Below are 23,800 nucleotides of genomic sequence, written 5' to 3'. Positions count from 1 at the left end.
CTATATCGGGTCTATTATGACTAATCGCTCGGTCTGTTAGTATAGTTTTATCATAATATATTTTATAAAATTCGTTTTCTAAAAATGAATTTGGTTCATATTCATAATATGGTACTACATTACGGCAGTCAATCAAGTTATGTTTAATTACCAAATTTTGGTGAATTATTTTTAAAACTTGATTGTGCCTAAATGTATACTCGGACGGTGCTAATATAGAACATCCCGATATGTATAATATGTTCTATAGTTTCCGGAAAAGTCAAACATTTTCTACACAAATCATCAATTTGATTTGTATCTTTGATTATATGCTTTCTATAATTTTTAGTATTAATGACTCTATCCTGAATGGCAAGCATAAATCCTTCTATTTCTGCGCTCAACTCTCCAATACTCAACCATTTGTTTGACGAAATTTTGTCAACATACGTTTGGTTGAGATAATTGAAGTGTTTTGCGTGTAAAATTTTATTTGACCAGGAATCTAATAATTCCTGGTTGGGATTTATAAAAATGTTGGCATTCTCATCGTATAAATTTAAAGGTGTAATATTTCTATCTGCCTTGCAAATTATTTTGTGCATTTCTGAGCTATGAGCTTTCCTATGGAAAAAAGATTATATATATATTTTTTTTTTTTAAACTTATTTATTATATTATTATTATTATTATTATTATTATTATTATTATTATTATTATTATTATAGCATAAAGCAAGGCTGCCCAACCTATTTATTTCTATAAAACATAATTCCCCACAAAAAAAATTCAAAATGAGTGCTCCCCACAAAATATTTGAAATCCATTGGGGGGGGGAGTTGTTACGGAACTTCGCTGAGAAAAATTCCGCACACCCAAAAACATCATATGTGATTCCCCACAACTTTTCGAATTCCATGGGGGGGGGGGTGGCTACAAGATTCCATTTCGGATGCAAAAAAACCAGTGTATTTTTGTTTAAAAAGTAAGTTCAAGAGGTTAGATTTTTTCGTCGCTGATTCTCGTTCTGAGTAGCCTAAATAGCGATAAATCGCCTTCGTTGGCAACACTGGTTACCTCGCGCAAGCTGCATTGTTTGTTTTACCGCGGGCCCGCGACTTCAAATTGGCAGGTTTTTTGAAAATGGTTCACGTGGGCCACTTATAATTCATTCACGGGCCACAATGTGGCCCGCGGGCCTGGGGTTGGGCAGCCTTGGCATAAAGGATAACAAATAATTAGAGTAAAAATAAATACATATTTTCAATTTGTATTCATATTTCACTCGACTAATTATTGCTTATGATTATTTGTTATCCTTTATGCTATACATAAAACCTTGTCTTATAAACATTAGTTTATCATAAAAAATAATAATATTTAACAATCAAAATATTTCACCAACAAATGTAAATATAATATGTCTCGACGTCATCTAGTGGGAAATTTAGCACTAACAAAGCCTTTCCTATAAAAGTAAAGTTGGTTGTTTACAGGTGAAAAAAATATAATAAGTAGTAATTGTTGATTAAGATAATAGTACATATTGAATTATTTGGCGGGTTGGAAATAAGCCGACATAGCTCAGTGGTTTCAGAGCACCTGACCGGACATCAGAAGGTACGGGTTGGCGGCATTTATTTTTACTCGGGAGATATTTTCAATTTGTATTAATATTTCGGGCGACTAATTATTTATTATCCTTAATGCTATGCATAAAACCTTGTCTTATAAACAATAGTTTATCATTAAAAACTAATAGGTATTTCTTTGAAACAAACAAACACCGCTATCGATCTTTGTAAAATTTCCTATTTTTTGTTTTAAAGTTAAGTTTTTATGTTTACACTTGCAAGAAAATCCCATTTTGTAAACATATTCAAACAAAAAAGTGGCAGAACGAAACGAACAGACACACAACGGTTGCTAGAATATACGGAGAACTGACGGAAATGTTCTAAAACAACAATAATGAACCCTGGTGACTGGTAAAATGGTCTGCTCTAGCAAGCTTGTCGGCGGTATAGATACCGAGTGTGTAAGAATAAAATAACCCAACCTGTCGTTGTAGAAAGCTTGGCGCTTGAGTCTAGGCACGCCAAGGACTACTAAATTTGATAAACAACTATTGTCCAGTTATGGAGCTCGATTTTGTGCTTTCAACTATTCAAAATAACAACGGCTTATGGTAGTTGTCGGATAATCAAGTGGTAGAGTACTGCACTTACGTTGTCGGATTGAAGTTAAAAAGTCTACACAATGTCGTCTTGTACTTGTCAAAAAGCCAAGTCGATACCATTTTTTACTAATGTTTATTTGTTTGTTTCAGATATCGGAGGCGGAGATTATTTACGGTAACGGCAGCAACTCGTGTCTGGAGCGCCTGGAAGTGGGCGAGCTGGGACTACTGTCGTGGGAGCGTGGACTGGTACGACCACTGAAGCAGCGCCTGGTGCGTCGCTTGCTGCAGGGGTTCGCCGCCGACCGCGCTGGAGAGGAGAGCTCCCATCTGGTCATACGGGAGGTCATCAACAGCTTAGTGCAGGTAATTACAACTCATGCCTGGAGGTGGACGAGCTGGGCTTGCTGTCGTAGGAGCCTGATCCGGTGAGGAGTGCTACCACCAGATCATTCGGGAGGTCCGTTTCCGTTTTTGCCTCAGGCTGAATACTCCTGCCGAGTAACTTATTGGAGAGTAGAGGTGATCACCTGTAGAGACAGTGGGCGAGTCAGTTCATTGAGATTAGTTTAAAGTGCTGGTTTCGAGATGGAGGGTAAAAAAAAAGAGAGTTTTACAACAATAAACATCACACACTGGAAAAAATTCTAAATTATGAAGTTTTTTCTTTCACTGATCGACTCGGCTAATCGCACTGCAGTGCCGAGTTGAGTATGCAGGTGGAAGGGGTATTTACTCCTGTCTATTGTCTCCCTAGGCCGAGTACTGACTGTACTGATTGAATGCACTGTCTCAGCCGAGCACTCCGCACTAGATGGCTATCTTTGAGTATGGTTCAGTAAAGATTCTTTTTTCAAATGTGTAATCGTTGTGTTTGTTTGAACTTTCTCATTCACATTGCCTTACTGCCTGAAGAAAGTTTGAAAAAAGAATAGTCATTAAGACGTTTCTTTGGACAAATTATATATTTCCTTATTTGAAATTTAAAAAAATGTTACATAAAATGTATTGTTTCTAAATAAGTAAATAGGTATTTAAGTACCTACTTACATATCTTATGATTTCAGAGATAATTTTGGTTAAAATTAGAAACATACATTTTTGGACGCGAATTTGATGTGCGCAAAGTTAGTGTTAATCAGTTTAATCATTGTGTATTTGGTGTGTTCAGGTGCAACAGTACAGAAAAAAGAATCCGCTGGCGTTGTACGTGGAGTTGGCGGAGGAACCTATCCTGGAGGCCACGGGGGAATATTGCCGCCGCCTCGCCGCCAGCCTGCTGCTCAAGTGCGACGTGTCCGCCTACATGAAGGAGGTGCTTAGAGGTAGGACTCCCCCACTACTTGCCAGACAAAATCTATTTGAATGCATGCAAATCTAACTAACGAGACGCTGGACCGCCAAACAACTCAGTGTTGGCACACACTTGTTTCATTCACATTCATACGTTGAACACACTGAGCTTGGCAGATGTGAAATTAATGAGTACCCTTTTGTTTTTAGGTTTAGAAATGGAGATGAATCGAGGGGCGCACTATCTGCACACCTCGTCCCTCAAGAAGCTGAGAGGAGTCTATGAAAAACACATGGTATTATACATTTGCTGTACTTATTCTTGCTAAACAAATGGAATGCGAGAATTAATCTTATTTTATTATAATACTAGCTGAAGTACGCAGAATTGCCCGGGCTTTATTCTGCTTTAAGGGGTGGGAAAAAGGTATGGGGGTGGTTCTTCATCTATACATGTATGTAGACAGTGACCTTCATCTATACATGTATGTAGACAGTGACCTTCATCTATACATGTATGTAGACAGTGACCTTCATCTATAAGTATGTAGACAGTGACCTTCCATTTGTTTTATTTTTTATTTTATTTTATATTATAGAAACAAACAGTACATGATTTACAGAGATGAAACAAAATATACAGGAATAAGATATTTCATGTTGAGTACCTACGATATGTTTCCTTGTAATGTCTGCTAAGTGGTATGTTTATTCCTTAATTACCAGGTGAAGTGTGTAGTTTATAGGTGTGTGTCTGTCTGTATGTATGCGCATTGAATAGTTTAAATTATTGACATGATGCCACGTTTGAATTTGGGCAGTGAATCCGAAAAAATGTCGATGTTAGAGTTAAGACAAATATTATTTAGAGTATGAAGAGCTATTGTTTTGAAGATCATGTGTGTAAAATTTCACAATCTTCGAATAAAACTGTAGATTTGTACAAAAAACGAAGTCGCACCGGGTCACTCTTCTTTATATATATATATATATATATATGTATATACAATGTCTGGAAACTCGTAGTACAAGTGAACATTACGTTTGGTGTCGATTTATTTGAGTTTTTGTTTTCGAGTAAATCGAGCCGGAAGTTGAGGCTTTTATGTCAAATTCTAAGTTGTCAAAAAGTTGGTCACTAGGGGGTTAATTTCAGCTGTTTTTGTTCAAGTCTTTTAACCTTTTTAATGCCGGAAGGTATTAGTATGGCTCTGCACGGATGGCCGTGAATTTTATACCAAAAAATTAGATCACTCTAAAGATCACCAGATCACTGTGCAGTCGGTAATAATAATAAACTGTACTGTTAAATTAGCGTTTCTCGATCATCCAAATAGATGTCTCTATGTATTACGTATTTTAAATTATTCTAAATACATGATATAATCATGCAACAAAGGCATGAAGAAGGGCGAGTAAACACGCTAATTTTGCATGGCCGACCTGCCGTACACGGCAACGTGGAGCGCGTGAACGCGTTTATGGCGCAGTACCGGTTAAAATGCATTGGAGCGAAGAATCGGCTCCTAAAGTTTTTTTCTGGAAAAAAGTAATACTCGGATTGAAAAAAAAGTATTCTTTATTACTCTATGTGATGTAGATTCACCAGTTTCCTAATTTTATTTCCATTTTCCATACGTAGATCAGTTTCAACAATGTTGCGGTATTTAGTAAATTCAATAATTATGTTTCCAGGTAGCCGAACATCTGAATTTCCTGCATGCCGAGTGCCTGAACATGGTGGTGGGCGAACACGCGGCGGACTTGAGGAATGTATACACCCTGCTGAGAAGCGTACCGAACGCTATGAAACCGCTGCTCGATATCACGCTCAACCACATAAAGGTCTGTCTGCAATTTCCTTTTGCATTCTCAGCTATGATTTTTACTTTTAATATACATATTTTTAGTTAGAGTCTATCAAAAGTATAACGTTACCGTTGAGACTCGCCGAAGCATTGTCCTTCTGCTGTTATAGATGCAGGTTTTAAGTAAGGGATACATAGTATTATCTTCTTCCACAGGTACACGCAAGTATCTGATACTCAAGCTGTGTACACCCGTCGCACAGTTCGTACACGTCGTTACTGAAATCACGAGACCCTCGTCACCACAATCATTGTTGAATTATCGAAATGTCAAAACCAGAATGCTTTCATAACCTCACAGCCAAACAGTTGCTGTGGCCGCCATTTGTATGTCCTGTTATTCGTTGCTAACTGTTTTGTTCGTAGCATTGATCTAAAGCACATGCATTGTTACGTAATGTGTGATACAAGTGACTATGTTTAAAGTCTCTCGACGACGTGAGTGATGACAACCTCGCCTGGCTGGTCGCGGGAGATTGGTGTCGCCGATGAGTTTATAAAATGTCGACGTGTGCTTGTATATACGAACCTCCGCCCAGACGCATGGCAGTAGTCGCCAAGGTACTTGCATCGTCGAGTATCGGATACTTACGTATTGCTGTGGAAGAAGGGCATTACAGTACATATCCCAATATTTAGCATGTGGTGTTGTTGTAACAATGCGTCTATAAAGTGTGGACCTGTGCCCTCCTAAAAGCGGTCGTCCATCCGATCCCGAGAAGGAAGACCTCTGCAACCCGGCCAACTCGAGAAGAACATATTATTAACAACTCTACACTTTACCTTGGTTGGAGAGGGTTCTAACTTCACTTTACCTTGTTCTGAGATATGAGGTGCCAAAGTTTGCAAAGACGATTTCTCATTATCTACTTACATATCAATTTCTGATTTTGAGGTTGAATAGTAGAAGAATTTTAGTTCAACATATTTTAAAGGAAAATATTTAAATAGGACTTACCGAACCGTGTGCAACGAACTAGGGCATAATAATTCATTACATAAGGTTTTAACTATTGTTGTGTTGCCACAAACAGTTCTCCAACTCGTCGTGGAAGGAGATTTTATAGAATAAGTTCTTTATAATAAATCAGGGATTTATTCAAGACTTCGCGTATTACAAGAGTGAGTTCGATGGTCGACCTAACTAGGAGCTGGCTAAATGAGATCTGCAAACACCATGTTTGTCTGGAAGCAGCCTAACTGGCCCTAGCGACTACTGACTACTAGCTGCCATCTTGCGGATTTCCAAGCAAGCTCTTTGCACTGCCATCTATGAGTGCATCTGTGAAACTCTTAGCTTATTCACTTCCCAACAACTATATTTCACTTCATGGCATTCCAAGATAAGGCCTCTTCTTTCTTAAGTATGTTAAACTAAAATATATTACAAAAGTTGAACCTCAAAATCAGAAATTGTTAAATAGATTATGAGAATTCATTGTTGCAAAAGGCGATGTTAGAACCCTATCCAACCAATGTGACGAACTACACTGTGCCTCGTAACAATGATCAACTGTCAGGTACAAACAAAATGGCGATTGTAAACGGTTCAAAGTGATCATAGAACCTTGTAAAATAAATAGAAAGTTTAAAATGCTCGATGCTAGAACTTCGTCATATAAGTATTTACGGAAATAGAACACAGATGGCTCTGAAAATTATTTTGGTTGTAGAAATGAGCAAAAGATATGGTTTTGCATTCAAAGGTCATTTTAATATAACTGTTGGTAAGAACGTAATCCAACCAAGGTAAGATTCTTATCCAACCAAGGTAAGAACCTTATCCAACCAAGGTAAGAACCTTATCCAACCAAGTTGATGGAACTGTTAATACGGACTCCGGTAGAACCGCTCATGCTATCTTCTCCCGTGTGTGATGCATGTTTTGGGGCAGTGTCTGGAATGTAACGGTGGGAACCAAACTGTAGCACTCGAAATTTCAAATGCCTTTGACCGGGCCATCATCGAGTTCAACAAACTACCTTGTATAGCCGATTTGGAAATTGTGACTCACAGAGTTATGTCTTCTGCTGTTACAGACGCAGGGGCTGCAGGCCATGGGCGACCTGAAGGGGGAGGGGGCGCACAACCAGTTTGTGGAGCAGATGCTGGCCATTCACAACAAGTACAGGGAACTTTTCGCACAGGTATGTTCAATTTAAATTAGATAAAAAAATAAGCTGTGAATTTGGATGCAAAGTATAGGTAATGTAGTGAGAGTTGACTCTGAAAAAAACTTTGCGAAAAAGCATTGAATGTATTTGTGCATCAATATGTGCTTCCGCCGACCAGGAACAGCCCTTTGTCTTGTTTAACCCAACGGCATAATTATATTTAATTTGTGACATCTGTGCATACTTGAGAAGGATTATCACTGTGCAGTATTGCACCCCATATTATCCCAAATTATTCCCTTTTTTGCTTTTATAGTTTTAGATTAGATTATAATTTTATTATCTAAGTATGTGGGAAAAGTTTAGTCGCTCCAATAGGGCGAGCAATATGCCGATACAAAAAAAGTGCAGCCCCCCAATCTTGGCGGAAGGTATGCCGATTGGTTGAACCTACTTATTGTCACTGGCAGAAGAGGGACAGCAAGTGTATATTATGCTTGTAAAAGAACATTGTTAGGAAGCTTTCAGCGTGTCCTTTTCATATAGGTTCCAGTTCGATCAACCAATTAAGACATTTAACAACATTTACATGTTGTTCGCCAATTGTAGCTAAAGTTATGAGCACTCGGGGTGCCATTGTAACATGAGATAACAATAATCGCCCAGCCATCATTTGAATTAACCATCTGTGGAATTCAAATAAAAATAATGATTAGTTCAAACAAATCTTTATTAGCAAGCAAACAAACAAGAGACTATAAATTATGGAATTAATAATCCCAGGGCCATGTGCCAGGTTCGATAAGGAATCACTAGCAAACAGACAATAGTAGATATTATAACACACAAGAGATCAACTAACCTTGTACAGAGTAGGGCGCCATGTGAGATAACGTAATATCTCACAAAATAAAAGTAAACTAGGAATCAATGTCCAGTATAAAAATTAGCTAACGCGAGTCCATTGAGGTCCACCAGTCAGAGATCCCCAGTATGTCCACTGCAGCTGGCTGCCCGTTGTGAACTGACCTCTCGCCGGTTGTGGTCCGACTCTCCTCAAACTTTCTCTTTTTCCAATTCTCAACAACCGGCCGGCACGAAAGCCCGAGTGAAGTTGTTTGTAGCCAGTAGAATTATTATAACAGTTCATGCACATTAAATTGCTGGGGTGGCAATTTAAAACTGTTACAAGGTGCATGATATCGCAAGTGAAATAATCTCAGTTTTCATTATTTTAAATTGGCATCGTTGTTAATAGATTTATTTGTGTCAGTTTTACTGCTACAATTTGTTTATTTTACTTTTCATCTCATTTATTCACTACTAATAAATATAGGATACAGACGATGGCTGAAGCTGATGAATGATAACCTAATGGCTTAAAAAATATATTAATATCCCTGTACAGTTATTCGCGATGACCTTTGTCTCGTTTACTCCTACTTATTGTGTCTAGCGGAAAAGGGACAGCAAAGTTTATTTGTTCACTGTGAGTTGCGATGTTTGTTTGCAGGTGTTTGACAGCGACCAAGCTTTCCTGGGCGCGCTGGATAAGGCGTGCAGTGCCGTCATTAATGCACGCCACAACGACCAACCCTGCAAGAGTCCCGAACTGTTGGCCAGGTAAGCCAATCTTTTTAATACTGGATAGTAGTAGTTGGGGGGTTCAAAGAGTCAGATCTACGTTGACAAGTTACTGACATTAGACAAAACCTTTGTCAATGTGTCTGTGCTAGTGGACCGCCGCCCCATAAACCATTCATTGGATAACCAAGTGGCAAGCTATGGCTGGTGACATAGCAGGGTTGTCCGGGTTCATGGGATAAGATTTGTCCAGTTCTTGGCGGTGGATGTTTCTGCCCGCTAGTTGCATGGTGGGCCAGATCGGGAGGGACGTCCAGTCGCACTTTCTTGATCCATTGACTTGCACCACAGTGGGAGGGATGCATTCATATGTCTGTCACTCCTGGACACTCTGACACCAAGATTCCTATCCACCCCTCAAATCTTTTTCCTTTTCAGTATTTCCTCTCCTCCCTACCCCTGACCATGGGTATATTTGAATAAACATAGATTTCAGAATTTTTTCCTCGCTATCTAGAGCGAATATAAATTTTAATTTTCCAATTGCTGGCAATTTTTGTGCCATTTTTATATTTTGAAAGGTGATTTTTGTGTTTAATATTTTTTTGGATTTTTTCTCTCAATTTTTTTTAGATGTACTTTTGAAGGTATTTTTTTAATAAAATGTCTTACTTTTGGTAAACAGTGTACTACATATTTGTCATTTTATGTGAAATTTGTCCTCTGAGACTTAATTTCTTTCAAATGAAAGTATTTTTCAAATAAATCTACCAATAAATTGTTATCAAGCATCAAATATGTTCTACTGCTACCAGTTCTAATTCTTTAATTTAATTTTAATTCAAAGTGTTAAAAATACATTCAGCACACAGCATCCCCAAAGATGTCAGGCCCTGGGGGAAATTATTTTCCTCAAGCTCGTGTGAAGCCACTTTTCAATTATGTTCTGTGAATGCATATCTGTTTAATACATTATAATTTTTAGTCTTTGTGCAATCCCTAACATTGGTGATTGTTTAATCTTCAGGTACTGCGACGGCCTTCTGAAGAAGAGCTCCCGCGGAGTGTCGGAGCTGGAAGCGGAGGAGCGGCTGGCGTCCTCCATAGTCATCTTCAAGTACATCGACGACAAGGACGTGTTTCAGAAATTCTACGCACGCCTCATGGCCAAGCGCCTCATCCACCAGCAGAGTTACAGCATGGACCAGGAAGAGGCCATGATCAACAGGCTGAAGCAGGTCACTCACCCTTTACGTTAATGGTTAAATCCTGCCCAGATAAGCATTTTCAGTAACACATTTTGATACATGCATCTTTTTATAACCAGTCAAACGGTTTTCGCTCACTTTGACATTTTTTACAATCATTCTCGGCGCTTGTTCACACGTGAGTGCACTAATGTCATCCTTGCTGCAATTTTTTGTGATGCGATATTAACCTTAATGCTTTGAAAACTATGTAGAGGACAAAATCAAAATCACTTGCGCTAAGAGCACTGTAGATTCTACTTTTTATTTCATGAATGTAGCCCCTCTGACTGTTAATTAATTAAAATTATTTTTTTCTATCTGATAATTAAAATTATTAAAACTCTCAGATAGAATACTTGTTTTCGACTTGACTTTTATTTTTATAATTGTTTGTGGATTAGACAGCCCTGATTTACTTAGCCTAATTATCTTCCATAACTACTCGAGCGATTGGTTATATATATATAAATTTGGCACATTTTGACAATCTATCGCTCAAAACCTTTTTGAAAATTTGCCATAATATGCCAAAAATTGCTTGAGTGGATATACCAACTAGAAATAGTCAACCAAAAATTATTTTTGATTGCAACAACAATATAAGGACTGAGTCATTTAGATACTGGCTTGTAGCTAGCCTGATTGCAGTTGGCAATACTTAGAAATGGTAGATGTTTCAAACTGCACGGAATTTAGTTACAAGACGGCTGTAATAACATACCTCATAAATAAATATTATTGTTAGCTTTTATTATTCTTTTGCATGTGTTCAATTTTGTAAATTCTCTAACAAATTGTACTTCTTTAATAATGTTCCACTAAATCTATCTATATAAATAAAAAATTAAATGTTTGTTTGTTCAAAATCTTTAATCTCCGAAAGTTATTCATTGATTGCTTTGAATTTTTGACACAATGTTGCATTCGAATATGTGTGTGTTTTTATATACCTATATTATATAGATATCACCTGTGGCAGGTAAAAGCAAGTTTTTTATGAAAAGTGATATCTGTTAGACAAACATACTTTAAAAAAACAAAAAAAAAAACAGCGCCATCTGTTGGACGTAAAAGCAACATGCGCTATTGTTTTTCTATCCGCAGAGGCAGACTGAGCCACAGCAAAGTGTGGCGGGGTACAGCTAGTTATTATATATATATATCACATGTTTATAAATAAATAATACTCAATGATTGTATTTTTGGCAGGCCTGTGGTTACGAGTTCACCAACAAATTGCTGAGGATGTTCACGGACATTGCTATCTCCGGGGACCTCAACTCCAAGTTCCAAGACTTCCTGAAGGTGGAGGGGGTTGACGCAGGCATGGGCTTCAGTATACACGTACGTTATTTCTTTCCCGTCGTTGAAATAAAATTATATTGTCTTGCTACCACTTCAATCTGATGTATATTAAATTCTGTTTGTATAATTCCAGGTATTACAAGCGGGGGCGTGGCCGCTGAGTGCCGCTGGGGCCCTGGCGGGCGCTGCGCCCCCTCAACTGGAGCGGCCCATCGCGCTGTTTGAGAAGTTCTACCATAACTCGTACAGCGGGAGGAAACTAACTTGGCTGCATCATTTGTGCATGGGTAGGGCTCTAGATTAATTTATAAATCGGAAGTATGTTTTTCAGTTGTGGGGAATCTGTATTGGAGTCCCTCCAGCGCTGGTTTTTGAAAAGTGATGATATCCACTTTCAAATTTGATTTTTAAACATCATTCATTTTCTGACTTTAGTCCGGATTTCTGACTTTAATCTTCCCCACAGGAAAAACTAAACCCTTCCAAAACTTTTCCACAAATGATCATCTAGTCAATCAACATTAAGCAAGTGCATTATATAAGCATAATAAATACAAAACAATACAAGAACAACACGTGAAATCACCAGAGATCAAATGGGAAAATAATTCGCCAACTCCAGATATTTTCATATCAGAGGGTTCGGCTCGGTAGAACTTCTAATTGTACCTATAAATCCTACTGATCCCTAAATATAAATATTTAAAAAATCTTTCGTAATCCTACATGTATTTAAAATGAGTGATTTTTGCATTTTTATGTATAAATTCTTTGACAGATCTAATCCGCCTAAATTTTGAATGAAATAAACATAATTTTTGAAATATTAAAAATTTTATTGCAAACAAAAAATAAAAATAAAAATAGCTTACATTACGTTTTTTGTAACTAATGGAAACGAAACAAAAATAAAAACACATTTTATTAGACAAATGTATTACAAATATTATTGTCACCTCACATTTTTTGTTATTTCATATAAAAATAATGAATAGATAATTTGCGAAGTTTCATACATTCTTCTCAAATTGCAGTTGGAATATTTGGTTTTATAGAGGTTGTACATTTTAATTCTTCTTTGGTTAACTTCTTGATTTGAATATAAAGCCTGAGGTTTTCTCTTTCTCACCATGTAGATAAGGGAGATACAATGATTTCTATCGGCCGTTCTTCCCAATCCTACTGATCAACTGCTGAGCCGAAATTTTGGATAAACACTGCTCAAACGCACAACTATGCTCTTTCCAACGGAAAAGTGACAACTGAGTGATCAACCAATTTAAGGAAGCCAAACTACTGGATTAAGTTTGCCTCAGTAAATGACTGCTTATAAAAAGTGTCAACAGAGTGAAACATATTTGCGAGGCCAAGGCACGGTGGCAAAAGTCAAGCTAATACTTTATTTTTAACATATTTCATACGCTTAAATATTAAATATCAGTTTACGTATTACAGTACTTAAAAAATATATGCATTAATAATAAATACAATAATTAATTCGCCAATGTTAATTTAGCATTGAAAGTTTTAACTTTGATGTCATTTTATTGTCTATGAAAGTGGGCATGGCCACTTAAGGTAATCAACAGTAAAGATGTTTGGTAACAGGCGAATCGAATGTTACTGAATAAATCACTCGGCTGATCGGACCCTGAGATTGATCGTTCGAAATGTTGGGAACAACGGCCGTATGAGTTCTTCCCAAAAGCAAATTAATTAGCCTGAGGGCTTGAACCCCAGACCCTTTTTGAGGGAAATCAATAATGGAATCGAAAATTTACTCTAAAGTGTTTCAAGTACAAGCGATTCTGTTAAAAAAATTTATGCACTTTCTCATGGCATTAAGGTTTAAATTGCATATCAAAAAATTTCAGCTAGGGCGAAATTCCAATGCCAGCAGCGCATGAACGGTTTATTGGCGGGAAAAAATTCTTGTCACTGGTGTACGAACGGTTTTCCAGAGGTTAAGGCAAAAATCCACTTTTTTCCTGTTCATCACTTGGAAATCTATGTCCAGATATCCTTTAGGAGCATAAAGACAAAATACAACATTGGTGAATTTTAATTGCTACTTTCGCCATTGCAGGAATAAGCAAGAATTGACTGCTGGCGTGATCGTCGGTAGTACCAATGGCTGATTCGAGCATTTCATATTATCTGCCATTGCCAGAATTAACATTCTCTATGTTTGTATTACTCTTTCTCAGGTGAGCTGAAGCTGTGCTACTTGCGGCGACCCTACTACGTAACCATGCAAACGGCGCAGATGGCGCTTGTGCTGGAGTTTGAGCGCTCTGACACGCGCTCCGTGGCGGAGCTGTGTCGTGCTACACGGCTGCCGGCTGACGCGCTGGCCCGGCACATGGCGGCCCTGCAGGAGGCTAGGCTGCTGTGCCTGGAGGGAGACATTAGCGGTAAGAGGAATACCCCCCCTTCTTGTTGTATCATGCATTGCTTGCTCTATGTGAACACGCATGTTGATGCCCGATGGCTATCAAAATGTATTTGACCAGGTTTTAAGGAACAGGTCCACAGCTGCTTGTAAGTAATAGTCCACCCCACACTAATTTCCATTTCATGCAATAACTGGCTTATTTATCTTGATGATGACAATAAATTTGTTAAATAAAGGCACTATTTGGTATGACAATCGCATTTTCATACTATCCCATAAGTTGTTGCTCGGTCATAAGCTTTTGTTCATTTAGTTGAGTCCAAATTTGAGGAGAAAAAATATATCATAAAACAAAGGAAAAATGGTTACTATGGTAAAAGAGGAATCTACTAATATCGCTCTACTGATAAATAAAATAAAATGATTACTATGATAAAATAGGAATCTACTAATATCGCTCTATTGAAAAATTAAAGAAACTACAGAGACCTCTATTGACAATATTAGTACTTAGTATTATGTACATAGTTTTGTCTTCTTTCTTCTTGCTTGATGTAGGTACGCTCCACAAGAGAAAAGTGTGAAGGAGGAAGGGGGATGTCAATATTGAGATGACAATTAATTCACGTTTGTCGTATAATTGTATTACAGACCCGGAAACAGTAGTAACGCTTAATTTGGACTTCACGTCCAAGCGGACGAAACTGCGTGTAGCGGGCGGCGGTGGCGGCGCAACAGGAGCGGCGGCTCGCGAGCAGCAAGAGGCCGACCGCACCGCTGCCTCCGTGGACGAGGACCGCAAGATGTACCTGCAAGCGGCCATTGTGCGCATTATGAAGGCCCGCAAGGTACAATATACTATATAAATAATATTTTACCCAATAATTATGTTTGGGAATGTGAATTTTACACATTAACCCATTGTCCCCAAACGTCAAGATTCTCGGGTGCGAGTCCAAAGTCAAGTTGTTAGTTTTCAATATGCAACATGCAACAAAACTTGGAATTTGTGAATATGTATACAGTGAAACTCGCTTAAGAAGTTCCCAACAAGTTTTCACTCTTAAGAGGAACGGCTGCATTGCCTTTTTTAGCTATTAAACACGTCTAAAAGTACACGTCATGTGCCATTACCAGACTTGATATTTTTTATTACTAAATAGTGGTCCAATGTTTTTCACTTTTTTTTTTTTTTCGTACTTAACCCGGCGTGAACGAGGTGAGAAATTGTTACACCAGCTATGAGGCGGGTATGAGATACCCAAAACTTTGTTACACCTGCTATGAGGCGGGTAGGAGATACCCTAAACTTTGTTACACCAGCTATGAGGCGGGCAGGAGATACCCGAAACTTTGATACTATAATTGTGAATATTTTTTTAACTTGGGCTATTAGTAATTTAATATTTTTTCATATAAAATTCCAACAAAATTACAACTTAATCAACATAACTGTAGTACCTTCTAATTATAAAAATAGAGTTTTAAAAATAAATCAATCAGTCGAAATAAATAGGAAGAATAGAATAAATCTGGTGGTCAGTGTGTCCAGGAGAGATGGATGTTTGAATTCATCCCACATTGGTTGAATAGGAATCTGGAGGTCAGTGTGTCCAGGAGTGATGGATGTTTGAATTCACCCCACATTGGTTGAATAGGAATCTCGAGGTCAGTGTGTCCAGGAGTGATGGATGTTTGAATTCATCCCACATTGGTTGAAGATGAATCTGGAGGTCAGTGTGTCCAGGAGAGATGGATGTTTGAATTCATCCCACATTGGTTGAATAGGAATCTGGAGGTCAGTGTGTCCAGGAGTGATGGATGTTTGAATTCACCCCACATTGGTTGAATAGGAATCTCGAGGACAGTGTGTCCAGGAGTGATGGATGTTTGAATTCATCCCACATTGGTTGAAGATGAATCTGGAGGTCAGTGTGTCCAGGAGAGATGGATGTTTGAATTCATCCCACATTGGTTGAATAGGAATCTGGAGGTCAGTGTGTCCAGGAGTGATGGATGTTTGAATTCACCCCACATTGGTTGAATAGGAATCTCGAGGTCAGTGTGTCCAGGAGAGATGGATGTTTGAATTCATCCCACATTGGTTGAATAGGAATCTGGAGGTCAGTGTGTCCAGGAGTGATGGATGTTTGAATTCACCCCACATTGGTTGAATAGGAATCTCGAGGTCAGTGTGTCCAGGAGTGATGGATGTTTGAATTCATCCCACATTGGTTGAAGATGAATCTGGAGGTCAGTGTGTCCAGGAGAGATGGATGTTTGAATTCATCCCACATTGGTTGAATAGGAATCTGGAGGTCAGTGTGTCCAGGAGTGATGGATGTTTGAATTCACCCCACATTGGTTGAATAGGAATCTCGAGGTCAGTGTGTCCAGGAGAGATGGATGTTTGAATTCATCCCACATTGGTTGAATAGGAATCTGGAGGTCAGTGTGTCCAGGAGTGATGGATGTTTGAATTCACCCCACATTGGTTGAATAGGAATCTGGAGGTCAGTGTGTCCAGGAGTGATGGATGTTTGAATTCATCCCACATTGGTTGAAGATGAATCTGGAGGTCAGTGTGTCCAGGAGAGATGGATGTTTGAATTCATCCCACATTGGTTGAATAGGAATCTGGAGGTCAGTGTGTCCAGGAGTGATGGATGTTTGAATTCACCCCACATTGGTTGAATAGGAATCTCGAGGTCAGTGTGTCCAGGAGTGATGGATGTTTGAATTCATCCCACATTGGTTGAAGATGAATCTGGAGGTCAGTGTGTCCAGGAGAGATGGATGTTTGAATTCATCCCACATTGGTTGAATAGGAATCTGGAGGTCAGTGTGTCCAGGAGTGATGGATGTTTGAATTCACCCCACATTGGTTGAATAGGAATCTCGAGGTCAGTGTGTCCAGGAGAGATGGATGTTTGAATTCATCCCACATTGGTTGAATAGGAATCTGGAGGTCAGTGTGTCCAGGAGTGATGGATGTTTGAATTCACCCCACATTGGTTGAATAGGAATCTGGAGGTCAGTGTGTCCAGGAGTGATGGATGTTTGAATTCATCCCACATTGGTTGAAGATGAATCTGGAGGTCAGTGTGTCCAGGAGAGATGGATGTTTGAATTCATCCCACATTGGTTGAATAGGAATCTGGAGGTCAGTGTGTCCAGGAGTGATGGATGTTTGAATTCACCCCACATTGGTTGAATAGGAATCTGGAGGTCAGTGTGTCCAGGAGTGATGGATGTTTGAATTCATCCCACATTGGTTGAAGATGAATCTGGAGGTCAGTGTGTCCAGAAGTGATGGATGTTTGAATTCATCCCACATTGGTTGAATAGGAATCTGGAGGTCAGTGTGTCCAGGAGTGATGGATGTTTGAATTCATCCCACATTGGTTGAAGATGAATCTCGAGGTCAGTGTGTCCAGAAGTGATGGATGTTTGAATTCATCCCACATTGGTTGAATAGGAATCTGGAGGTCAGTGTGTCCAGGAGTGATAGATGTTTGAATTCATCCCACATTGGTTGAAGATGAATCTGGAGGTCAGTGTGTCCAGAAGTGATGGATGTTTGAATTCATCCCACATTGGTTGAAGATGAATCTGGAGGTCAGTGTGTCCAGAAGTGATGGATGTTTGAATTCATCCAACATTGGTTGAATAGGAATCTGGAGGTCAGTGTGTCCAGAAGTGATGGATGGATGTTTGAATTCATCCCACATTGGTTGAATATGAATTTGGAGGTCAGTGTGTCCAGAAGTGATGGATGTTTGAATTCATCCCACATTGGTTGAATAGGAATCTGGAGGTCAGTGTGTCCAGAAGTGATGGATGTTTGAATTCATCCCACATTGGTTGAATAGGAATCTGGAGGTCAGTGTGTCCAGAAGTGATGGATGTTTGAATTCATCCCACATTGGTTGAATAGGAATCTGGAGGTCAGTGTGTCCAGAAGTGATGGATGTTTGAATTCATCCCACATTGGTTGAAGATGAATCTGGAGGTCAGTGTGTCCAGGAGAGATGGATGTTTGAATTCATCCCACATTGGTTGAATATGAATTTGGACGTCAGTGTGTCCAGAAGTGATGGATGTTTGAATTCATCCCACATTGGTTGAATAGGAATCTGGAGGTCAGTGTGTCCAGAAGTGATGGACGTTTGAATTCATCCCACATTGGTTGAATAGGAATCTGGAGGTCAGTGTGTCCAGGAGTGATGGATGTTTGAATTCATCCCACATTGGTTGAATAGGAATCTGGAGGTCAGTGTGTCTAGGAGTGATGGATGTTTGAATTCATCCCACATTGGTTGAATAGGAATCTGGAGGTCAGTGTCTCCAGAAGTGATGGATGTTTGAATTCATCCCACATTGGTTGAAGATGAATCTGGAGGTCAGTGTGTCCAGGAGAGATGGATGTTTGAATTCATCCCACATTGGTTGAATATGAATTTGGAGGTCAGTGTGTCCAGAAGTGATGGATGTTTGAATTCATCCCACATTGGTTGAATAGGAATCTGGAGGTCAGTGTGTCCAGAAGTGATGGATGTTTGAATTCATCCCACATTGGTTGAATAGGAATCTGGAGGTCAGTGTGTCCAGAAGTGATGGATGTTTGAATTCATCCCACATTGGTTGAATAGGAATCTGGAGGTCAGTGTGTCCAGAAGTGATGGATGTTTGAATTCATCCCACATTGGTTGAAGATGAATCTGGAGGTCAGTGTGTCCAGGAGAGATGGATGTTTGAATTCATCCCACATTGGTTGAATATGAATTTGGAGGTCAGTGTGTCCAGAAGTGATGGATGTTTGAATTCATCCCACATTGGTTGAAGATGAATCTGGAGGTCAGTGTGTCCAGGAGAGATGGATGTTTGAATTCATCCCACATTGGTTGAATATGAATTTGGAGGTCAGTGTGTCCAGAAGTGATGGATGTTTGAATTCATCCCACATTGGTTGAAGATGAAGATGGTGCGAGTCCAAAGTCAAGTTGTTAGTTTTCAATATGCAACATGCAACAAAACTTGGAATTTGTGAATATGTATACAGTGAAACTCGCTTAAGAAGTTCCCAACAAGTTTTCACTCTTAAGAGGAACGGCTGCATTGCCTTTTTTAGCTATTAAACACGTCTAAAAGTACACGTCATGTGCCATTACCAGACTTGATATTTTTTATTACTAAATAGTGGTCCAATGTTTTTCACTTTTTTTTTTTTTTCGTACTTAACCCGGCGTGAACGAGGTGAGAAATTGTTACACCAGCTATGAGGCGGGTATGAGATACCCAAAACTTTGTTACACCTGCTATGAGGCGGGTAGGAGATACCCTAAACTTTGTTACACCAGCTATGAGGCGGGCAGGAGATACCCGAAACTTTGATACTATAATTGTGAATATTTTTTTAACTTAGGCTATTAGTAATTTAATATTTTTTCATATAAAATTCCAACAAAATTACAACTTAATCAACATAACTGTAGTACCTTCTAATTATAAAAATAGAGTTTTAAAAATAAATCAATCAGTCGAAATAAATAGGAAGAATAGAATAAATCTGGTGGTCAGTGTGTCCAGGAGAGATGGATGTTTGAATTCATCCCACATTGGTTGAATAGGAATCTGGAGGTCAGTGTGTCCAGGAGTGATGGATGTTTGAATTCACCCCACATTGGTTGAATAGGAATCTCGAGGTCAGTGTGTCCAGGAGTGATGGATGTTTGAATTCATCCCACATTGGTTGAAGATGAATCTGGAGGTCAGTGTGTCCAGAAGTGATGGATGTTTGAATTCATCCCACATTGGTTGAATAGGAATCTGGAGGTCAGTGTGTCCAGGAGTGATGGATGTTTGAATTCATCCCACATTGGTTGAAGATGAATCTGGAGGTCAGTGTGTCCAGAAGTGATGGATGTTTGAATTCATCCCACATTGGTTGAATAGGAATCTGGAGGTCAGTGTGTCCAGGAGTGATAGATGTTTGAATTCATCCCACATTGGTTGAAGATGAATCTGGAGGTCAGTGTGTCCAGAAGTGATGGATGTTTGAATTCATCCCACATTGGTTGAAGATGAATCTGGAGGTCAGTGTGTCCAGAAGTGATGGATGTTTGAATTCATCCAACATTGGTTGAATAGGAATCTGGAGGTCAGTGTGTCCAGAAGTGATGGATGGATGTTTGAATTCATCCCACATTGGTTGAATATGAATTTGGAGGTCAGTGTGTCCAGAAGTGATGGATGTTTGAATTCATCCCACATTGGTTGAATAGGAATCTGGAGGTCAGTGTGTCCAGAAGTGATGGATGTTTGAATTCATCCCACATTGGTTGAATAGGAATCTGGAGGTCAGTGTGTCCAGGAGTGATGGATGTTTGAATTCATCCCACATTGGTTGAATAGGAATCTGGAGGTCAGTGTGTCCAGAAGTGATGGATGTTTGAATTCATCCCACATTGGTTGAAGATGAATCTGGAGGTCAGTGTGTCCAGAAGTGATGGATGTTTGAATTCACCCCACATTGGTTGAATAGGAATCTCGAGGTCAGTGTGTCCAGGAGTGATGGATGTTTGAATTCATCCCACATTGGTTGAAGATGAATCTGGAGGTCAGTGTGTCCAGAAGTGATGGATGTTTGAATTCATCCCACATTGGTTGAATAGGAATCTGGAGGTCAGTGTGTCCAGGAGTGATGGATGTTTGAATTCATCCCACATTGGTTGAAGATGAATCTGGAGGTCAGTGTGTCCAGAAGTGATGGATGTTTGAATTCATCCCACATTGGTTGAATAGGAATCTGGAGGTCAGTGTGTCCAGGAGTGATGGATGTTTGAATTCATCCCACATTGGTTGAAGATGAATCTGGAGGTCAGTGTGTCCAGAAGTGATGGATGTTAGAATTCATCCCACATTGGTTGAATAGGAATCTGGAGGTCAGTGTGTCCAGAAGTGATGGATGTTTGAATTCATCCCACATTGGTTGAATAGGAATCTGGAGGTCAATGTGTCCAGGAGTGATGGATGTTTGAATTCATCCCACATTGGTTGAATAGGAATCTGGAGGTCAGTGTGTCCAGGAGTGATGGATGTTTGAATTCATCCCACATTGGTTGAAGATGAATCTGGAGGTCAGTGTGTCCAGAAGTGATGGATGTTTGAATTCATCCCACATTGGTTGAATAGGAATCTGGAGGTCAGTGTGTCCAGGAGTGATGGATGTTTGAATTAATCCCACATTGGTTGAAGATGAATCTGGAGGTCAGTGTGTCCAGAAGTGATGGATGTTTGAATTCATCCCACATTGGTTGAATAGGAATCTGGAGGTCAATGTGTCCAGGAGTGATGGATGTTTGAATTCATCCCACATTGGTTGAATAGGAATCTGGAGGTCAGTGTGTCCAGAAGTGATGGATGTTTGAATTCATCCCACATTGGTTGAATAGGAATCTGGAGGTCAGTGTGTCCAGGAGTGATGCATGTTTGAATTCATCCCACATTGGTTGAAGATGAATCTGGAGGTCAGTGTGTCCAGAAGTGATGGATGTTTGAATTCATCCCACATTGGTTGAATAGGAATCTGGAGGTCAGTGTGTCCAGGAGTGATGGATGTTTGAATTCATCCCACATTGGTTGAAGATGAATCTGGAGGTCAGTGTGTCCAGAAGTGATGGATGTTAGAATTCATCCCACATTGGTTGAATAGGAATCTGGAGGTCAGTGTGTCCAGAAGTGATGGATGTTTGAATTCATCCCACGTTGGTTGAATAGGAATCTGGAGGTCAGTGTGTCCAGGAGTGATGGATGTTTGAATTCATCCCACATTGGTTGAAGATGAATCTGGAGGTCAGTGTGTCCAGAAGTGATGGATTTTTGAATTCATCCCACATTGGTTGAATAGGAATCTGGAGGTCAGTGTGTCCAGGAGTGATGGATGTTTGAATTCATCCCACATTGGTTGAAGATGAATCTGGAGGTCAGTGTGTCCAGAAGTGATGGATGTTAGAATTCATCCCACATTGGTTGAATAGGAATCTGGAGGTCAGTGTGTCCAGAAGTGATGGATGTTTGAATTCATCCCACATTGGTTGAAGATGAATCTGGAGGTCAGTGTGTCCAGAAGTGATGGATGTTTGAATTCATCCCACATTGGTTGAATAGGAATCTGGAGGTCAATGTGTCCAGGAGTGATGGATGTTTGAATTCATCCCACATTGGTTGAATAGGAATCTGGAGGTCAGTGTGTCCAGGAGTGATGGATGTTTGAATTCATCCCACATTGGTTGAAGATGAATCTGGAGGTCAGTGTGTCCAGAAGTGATGGATGTTTGAATTCATCCCACATTGGTTGAATAGGAATCTGGAGGTCAGTGTGTCCAGGAGTGATGGATGTTTGAATTAATCCCACATTGGTTGAAGATGAATCTAGAGGTCAGTGTGTCCAGGAGAGATGGATGTTCTTCGAATTCATCCCACATTGGTTGAATATGAATTTGGAGGTCAGTGTGTCCAGAAGTGATGGATGTTTGAATTCATCCCACATTGGTTGAATAGGAATCTGGAGGTCAGTGTGTCCAGAAGTGATGGACGTTTGAATTCATCCCACATTGGTTGAATAGGAATCTGGAGGTCAGTGTGTCCAGGAGTGATGGATGTTTGAATTCATCCCACATTGGTTGAATAGGAATCTGGAGGTCAGTGTGTCTAGGAGTGATGGATGTTTGAATTCATCCCACATTGGTTGAATAGGAATCTGGAGGTCAGTGTCTCCAGAAGTGATGGATGTTTGAATTCATCCCACATTGGTTGAAGATGAATCTGGAGGTCAGTGTGTCCAGGAGAGATGGATGTTTGAATTCATCCCACATTGGTTGAATATGAATTTGGAGGTCAGTGTGTCCAGAAGTGATGGATGTTTGAATTCATCCCACATTGGTTGAATAGGAATCTGGAGGTCAGTGTGTCCAGAAGTGATGGATGTTTGAATTCATCCCACATTGGTTGAATAGGAATCTGGAGGTCAGTGTGTCCAGAAGTGATGGATGTTTGAATTCATCCCACATTGGTTGAATAGGAATCTGGAGGTCAGTGTGTCCAGAAGTGATGGATGTTTGAATTCATCCCACATTGGTTGAAGATGAATCTGGAGGTCAGTGTGTCCAGGAGAGATGGATGTTTGAATTCATCCCACATTGGTTGAATATGAATTTGGAGGTCAGTGTGTCCAGAAGTGATGGATGTTTGAATTCATCCCACATTGGTTGAAGATGAATCTGGAGGTCAGTGTGTCCAGGAGAGATGGATGTTTGAATTCATCCCACATTGGTTGAATATGAATTTGGAGGTCAGTGTGTCCAGAAGTGATGGATGTTTGAATTCATCCCACATTGGTTGAATAGGAATCTGGAGGTCAGTGTGTCCAGGAGAGATGGATGTTTGAATTCATCCCACATTGGTTGAAGATGAATCTGGAGGTCAGTGTGTCCAGGAGAGATGGATGTTTGAATTCATCCCACATTGGTTGAAGATGAATCTGGAAGTCAGTGTGTCCAGAAGTGATGGATGTTTGAATTCATCCCACATTGGTTGAAGATAAATCTGGAGGTCAGTGTGTCCAGGAGAGATGGATGTTTGAATTCATCCCACATTGGTTGAAGATGAATCTGGAGGTCAGTGTGTCCAGGAGAGATGGATGTTTGAATTCATCCCACATTGGTTGAAGATGAATCTGGAGGTCAGTGTGTCCAGGAGAGATGGATGTTTGAATTCATCCCACATTGGTTGAAGATGAATCTGGAGGTCAGTGTGTCCAGGAGAGATGG

The 23,800-nt window shown here is 39.6% G+C and overlaps 1 protein-coding gene across 1 annotated transcript in view; it reads left to right on the top strand.

The window, feature by feature from the left end:
- Positions 1-23,800, top strand: part of Cul2 (cullin 2) — a 38,824-nt gene that overhangs the window by 5,790 nt on the left and 9,234 nt on the right. Inside the window, exons 5-15 of the mRNA XM_089647735.1 lie at positions 2,312-2,527; positions 3,333-3,486; positions 3,665-3,750; positions 5,150-5,299; positions 7,362-7,469; positions 8,950-9,059; positions 10,048-10,258; positions 11,480-11,614; positions 11,709-11,862; positions 13,783-13,989; positions 14,622-14,818. Coding sequence (XP_089503861.1) covers positions 2,312-2,527; positions 3,333-3,486; positions 3,665-3,750; positions 5,150-5,299; positions 7,362-7,469; positions 8,950-9,059; positions 10,048-10,258; positions 11,480-11,614; positions 11,709-11,862; positions 13,783-13,989; positions 14,622-14,818 — 1,728 coding nt within the window. The remainder of the gene's footprint in view (positions 1-2,311; positions 2,528-3,332; positions 3,487-3,664; positions 3,751-5,149; positions 5,300-7,361; positions 7,470-8,949; positions 9,060-10,047; positions 10,259-11,479; positions 11,615-11,708; positions 11,863-13,782; positions 13,990-14,621; positions 14,819-23,800) is intronic.

The sequence above is a fragment of the Hesperophylax consimilis genome, chromosome 27 (genome assembly GCF_061612785.1).
Source record: "Hesperophylax consimilis isolate HC1 chromosome 27, BYU_Hcon_1.0, whole genome shotgun sequence".
In the NCBI taxonomy this organism is placed as follows: domain Eukaryota; kingdom Metazoa; phylum Arthropoda; class Insecta; order Trichoptera; family Limnephilidae; genus Hesperophylax; species Hesperophylax consimilis.
The sequence above is the reverse complement of the archived record's forward strand: the minus strand, read 5'-3'. Positions and strand labels throughout refer to the sequence as shown.